The 6,000-nt window shown below is 38.5% G+C and overlaps 1 protein-coding gene across 1 annotated transcript in view; it reads right to left on the bottom strand.

Moving 5' to 3' along the window:
- Positions 1-3,308: 3,308 nt before the first annotated feature.
- Positions 3,309-6,000, bottom strand: part of polr1e (RNA polymerase I subunit E) — a 38,695-nt gene continuing 36,003 nt past the window's right edge. The window contains exons 10-12 of the mRNA XM_041256896.1: positions 5,380-5,461; positions 4,990-5,121; positions 3,309-4,331 (exon numbers count right to left, since the gene is read on the bottom strand). Of these exons, the coding sequence (XP_041112830.1) occupies positions 4,172-4,331; positions 4,990-5,121; positions 5,380-5,461 (374 nt within the window). The 3' untranslated portion in view covers positions 3,309-4,171. The remainder of the gene's footprint in view (positions 4,332-4,989; positions 5,122-5,379; positions 5,462-6,000) is intronic.

The following is a 6,000-nucleotide window of genomic DNA, read 5'->3' as shown; positions in this document are numbered from 1 at the left end:
GATCTCATCCTTCCTAGCCCTGACGAGTGAGAATCCATTTGGAAGAGGGCTGCCCTCCTGCAGTTTGTTCTTTTTGAGAACCTGTAGCAGGGTGAGCAGTCCAAATCGCCCGCCATCGCCCGCCAGCGCCCTGGCCGCGTGGTCTGGCCTTATGCACCTAGCACAAGAAGTGTGCCCATCCTGTTTTGGGAGCTTGGCAGCACAATGGTCGCACTGGTGGAACCCAGCTGAGGACCCTGTAGAGCTCACAGACATGGAGCAGGGGCGTTGGTGCCGAGGAATATGCGTCTGTGCCGAGCTGTCTGTGTCGGTGACTATCGGCGTCGGTGTCAGTGCCGGAGTGTGTGCGAACAGTGCCAGGCTGTTGATCGGCGCCGAGTCAATCAGCGTCGGCGTCGAGTAACGCGGTAGCGCTAGGAAAGCCTGAGGCTGAGAAGGGCGCGTAGGCCCAAGCTGGATGGTAGCTGAAGCCAAGTAAATCAGTGTAGAGGACAGCACCGCGAGCCCGTGGGGTCACCCTACAGCACCACAATAGCTCACATGACTCAGCAAACGGTATTTTAACTACACAAGGTAATAATCGAGACTAAAAGCCTAGCGCCAATCTATAGAGGGGTAGAAACCAATTCTAATCAGTAGAATCTAACGAAGCGAGACTAACGCAATTTACAATCTCAAAACCATTTGTAGTTATCTAGCTTAACATTATGAATCCAGTTTTTAGGTCAAAACCATACAAATGAGCCAATTTCCAGCACAAAGAAAAGCACAGATCAGCGTGTTGTCTCAGTGAGGTGAGAGAGAAAATGGCGATATGTTGATAGGGCAGCTTTTTTATTGATTGACAGATCAGAGAAGCTCTCTTCCCATTCGGTAATGGTTGTCACTTGTGTAAATGTCTCAAGTTAAAAAAAAAAAAAAAAACTTGCAAGGAAACCCCGTGATTCACACAATTTATGAAAAAAGAAACTAATTAGTAAACAAACCGTTGCTTCTGCCCACTCTACCTAGACTGACCAACCGGTTCAATTCCTCGCTCCTCTCCCCTTTATAAGTGGCGTGGTGGCACCAGGGTTGCCAGGTCTGCTTTAAAACCGCTTAATTGTGTTTCTATTTCCACGGAGTCACTTACAATTTCACCTGGTCGCTTTTTTACTATATTTTGGGCTTCTTTTCATGCTTGGTCGCTTATGTTGAAAATGGTTAACGCTGCAAAAGTCTGTTCAATTAAATATCATTCTTGTATACAAAAGCGAAACACGTTATCTACCAGGTTTTTGTTTTCTCTGTAAGACATAAGGGGTCGATTGCAGCGTACCAAGGTTAGTCCACTTGATGCGTTTAACTCAGTGGTCATCAAAGTAATTTGGGCACAGGCATAAACGGGTTTTATTTGGCTGTTTGCGGGCATGCTGACTATTGCACTGCCTTCTCGAGACATATAGTGTGTGTGTGTGTGTGTGTAATATATATATATATATATATATATATATATATATATATATATATATATATATATATATATATATATGCAGTACCAGTCAAAAGTTTGAGCACACCTGCTTGAAACCAGGTTTTTCATGATTATCTATGCTTTTAACTGTATAATCTTGTCTATAAACACTTAATATTTCATTATATGATATGTGTACTTATATAAGCTGATAATCATAAGTGAATTGCATTCAAAAATGCAATTTTTAAATGAAAATGTAAATGTTGTGAAATTCAATGAAATGGTCACCCAAAGCAAGGGGATTTCAGTCTGAAGCTCAAGTCAGTTAAAAGTCTGAAATGTGTATAACACGCTGTTAGAACACTGGCCTAAGTATAAAAGTGTCTGTTAGATGTTCTCTGAGTTAACTAGCATGTTATCTAATTAACCTTTTGTCACCAATTATTGTTAACAGGTGAGGGTCCATGATTACTATAAATATTGGTAGCATAGGCACAAGTTTGTCATTCATGAATGTAAGGGAGCAGAAAATGGCAAAATGCACTCAGTTAAGCAAAGAAAAAAGACAGTCTGTAATTAAGAAATGAAGGTCAATCTTTAAGACAAATTGCAAGAACTTTGCAAGTGTCTGTAACTGCAGTGGCCAAGACCATCAAATGATTTGAAGAAACTGGTACTCATGCGGAACGAACAAGGTCAGGCAGGCCAAGAGGGACCTCAGAATCAGAACAAATTAATTTGAGTCACAAGTCTGCGAAACCGGCAATTAACTGCCCCTGAAATACAAGTTCAGCTAAATGCTACTAGAAGTACAGATGTTTCAACATCAACTGTTCAGAGGAGAGTGCATGAAGCCGGTCTAACTGGAAGAATTGCTGCAAGGAAACCATTGTTAAGAGTGTAGAATAAAAGGAAGAGACTTGCTTGGAACACAAAAACTGGATGTTTGAGGAGTGGAAGTCGGTCTTATGGACCGATGAGTCAAAATTTGAAATATTTGGGTGAGTGCACGAGTTCTGCATGTGTGGTTCCCACTGTCAAGCATGGAGGAGACAGTGTCATGGTCTGGGGTTGCTTTGCTAGTGACAAAGTTGGTGATCTTTACCAAGTCCAAGGCAAGCTCAACCAGCATGGCTATCATAGCATACCTCAGAGGCATGCCATTCCATCAGGATTACGGCTAGTTGGGCAGTCCTTCATTCTTCAGCAAGATAATGACCCAAAACACACCTCAATGTTGTGCAAGAACTATCTGGTGAAGAAGGAAAGTGAAGGAGAACTCAATCTAATGACCTGGCCTGCCCAGTCTCCAGACCTCAATCCCATAGAACTTGTATGGGACGAACTGGACAGAAGAGTCAAAGCAAAGCTATCCACAAGTGCCCTACATCTCTGGGAATTGCTGCAGAAGAGCTGGGAAGAGATGTCAGGTGATTTCCTGATGAAACTTGTTAACCAAATGCCTTGTGTTTGTGAGGCTGTTATCAAGGCAAAGGGTGGCTATTTTGAGGAATCCAAGATTTAGAGACAATTTTCAATTTTCTTGAACATTGCTTTGATACTCCTTATGTTTTGTTTTGTATATTATAACGTGTTTTCATTTTCAAGTATTTACAGAAACGTATATGACGTAAAACATTGTCAATTATGAAAAAAACCTAGTTTCTAGCAAGTGTACTCAAACTTTTGAATGATACTGTATATGTAGGGAATATCACAATTTTTGTCACACTTCGAAACCAATTTTATATACCAATAACAAACTAAATTTGTCCTGTTGTCATATTCTCTTTTTTTTTTTTTTTTTTTCACCTTTTGTGGTTATCATAAATAAATAACGGAGGGCCACACAACTTTTCCACATTTTTATTGTTCCAAACACAAACTATGAAAAGGCTTTTTTAATCCTTAATGCCCTTTCATTCGCAATAGCTTATAGGTGCAGCATCACTCTGGGAGATAAAAAAACAAAAACAAAACTAAACTTGCATCTGTTGTTTTTCTCTCTATTGACAGTTAAAGACACAAAAAAGGAAACCGAGAAACAGCTTGAATGCTTAACTCGGTCAGATCTATTAACTGTAAAATCAACCAAAAAGGAAAATCAAAAGCCAAGGCAATTACTTAAGCACGTACTGTCATATTTAAAAGATTACATATCTCAAATCAAATGGTAAGTAAGGAAGCATCATGCATTCTTTTCTAAAAATAAGTTTGGTTCCATACCTCTTTCTTATTATGCAGTTTAGCAAAGGGTCCCATCAATGATACAACTGAGTGCTAAAGAATACTTGCATTCCAATGCAACTGTAAATAGCATATTCCAGTCTAGTGAAAATGGTTTTAACTGATGCATTCATATGAATTGAAAAAAATACAGCTGCATTTACAAACCAGATTTACAAGTGCTGTACACTACAGAATGTGTGACCATAAAACAGCATGAGCTTGTTTTGTAGAGTGACCAACAGATTCATAACAACTTGACTGTTGTATGTAGAACTCCAGAACACATGACAATGGCATATGTACGACACGTGTGTGTAGTTGAATTCACATTAATAAATGTAGTAAGAAATTGTATATACGAAAGCCATGTTTACATATTTGCGCTTGTTTCTCTCATTGCCAACAAAAATGAGCCTGTGCTTCAGTTTCAAGAAGAGGGTCGTGGTTTGTGTGATTCTGTCACATCAGGTCTGTTCTCTCTGCTCCCTATGCCATTCTTTTCCTTTTCCTTTGGTTCCCGCCCTGGTCGTACTTTAACAATGGAAGTACCAGTGTACCGAACTTGTGGTCCTCAGACACTCCACCAGACACCGACACACTTCTTTTTGTGATCTTCAGTCCCATGGCTTTGGCAATTTCCAACATTCTTAAAAACAAAGTTCAACAAAAAAATATGTAGAATTTATGTATGGTAAATTAAACTGGTATTCAAGCACTCTTTCACTGAAGCTGTTAAGATGTTATTTTGGTACATGCCAGCTGACCACTGCAAAACCAAGGAATCATAACTAGGATGTACCTGTAAATATAGGGCCTTTATATGGTTGCTGAACATGTTTACCTGTTTTCAGGTATATTTAAATTAAAATATTGTTGAAGCACATTACCTAACTACTGAAGCAATGACAAGGTGGTAGTAAACCCCTGTATATGTCTCTATGTATTAAATGCAATGGGGTTCTGCTGTTGAGTATAAACCTGTATTCCTCAAAAGTTTGGACAGGCAACCTAAAATTATGTATCTATTGTTGAAAGAATACAAAATAATAGATAATAGAAAAGCCATGTGTTTATACTGATTTTTTTTTTTTTTTTTTTTAGGGGGGGGAGTTACCCATAAATATATTGGGTTACAGCTGATATGTAACGGAGGTACATGAGTTGGTTGCCCAATTTTCTTTGAAGGCTATTTATAGTTAGACATAGTTAGTTAGAAGATTTATTATCTCTTTTTTATACACCTTTGTATGATGTCATGTGTGTAAACTGAAAAAGAAATAAAGGAAATGAAAATGCTGCCTTACTTATTCTCACTGAGCTTCATGTCCCGCTGCAGAAGTGTCAGGTCTGTTTGAAAGTCATTGATATGCAGAGCCAGGGCCAGGACGTAGGCTGAGATCTTGGACTTCATTGAGGATGAAACCACATTCTGGATACTTAAAAGAAAACAGATCACTTTCACTGGAACTTCAAAGTCATTTGATCAAGGAAAACTTATGGATGAAAGTATATTAAGCCTTATATATCCATTTAATATTTGCAAATATGAACATGAATAAGGAAATTAAATTAGCTGACAACAAACCCTTTACATACCCATCTACAGATGTGTCAATGCTGGGTACACTTAGGTGTACTTACCGCTGGTCAGGATAGACATATGACGTAGGGGTCTTACATAAACTGTTACTCACCTGCCAGAGTTGAATGATAAGAATGTGAAGTTCTTCATTAATTTGCTCTGAATTAAACGCGGACAGGTATCAGCCAGGCCAACTGAAAGACACAACATGTTGCATGGTTAACAACTTTACTCTAGCAATGGTTAGGACAAAAATAAATAAATACATACATTTTAAAAATTCCGGAACCAGACTTTCCCCATCTTTACCCCCGACACCACATTTGTATTACTGTTTAAAAACCCCTCAGACCTTACCTCCAGAATGAGAACCCGGGGAAAACAGCCAATTTTTTTTGTTTTTGTAATACAACATTTACATGATTTTTAATACGCAGCGAGTTGTGAGTGATATTTGGAGGGGAAAAAACAGTAATTTTAAGTGTGCAGCAAAATAAAAAAAAAGTGCATCATTTACGTAAAGAGAACTGCATTTTTTTTTATTTAACAGATGCAATAGATTTGGAAAGCACATGTTGGAAGACAGTTTTATGTGTTATTTGTACAGATTTAATTCAGTGGTCTGCAGGTCCATAAATTATACTAGTTTTTTTTTTCTTTTTTTAAACAAAATGAACCTTTAAAGTGTTCCAAAAGAAAGTTCAGTCATGGCATCCTAGAATAACCTGAGACA

The sequence above is a fragment of the Polyodon spathula genome, chromosome 1 (genome assembly GCF_017654505.1).
Source record: "Polyodon spathula isolate WHYD16114869_AA chromosome 1, ASM1765450v1, whole genome shotgun sequence".
In the NCBI taxonomy this organism is placed as follows: domain Eukaryota; kingdom Metazoa; phylum Chordata; class Actinopteri; order Acipenseriformes; family Polyodontidae; genus Polyodon; species Polyodon spathula.
Note: the sequence above shows the minus strand (reverse complement) of the source record. Positions and strands in the feature narration are given on the sequence as shown.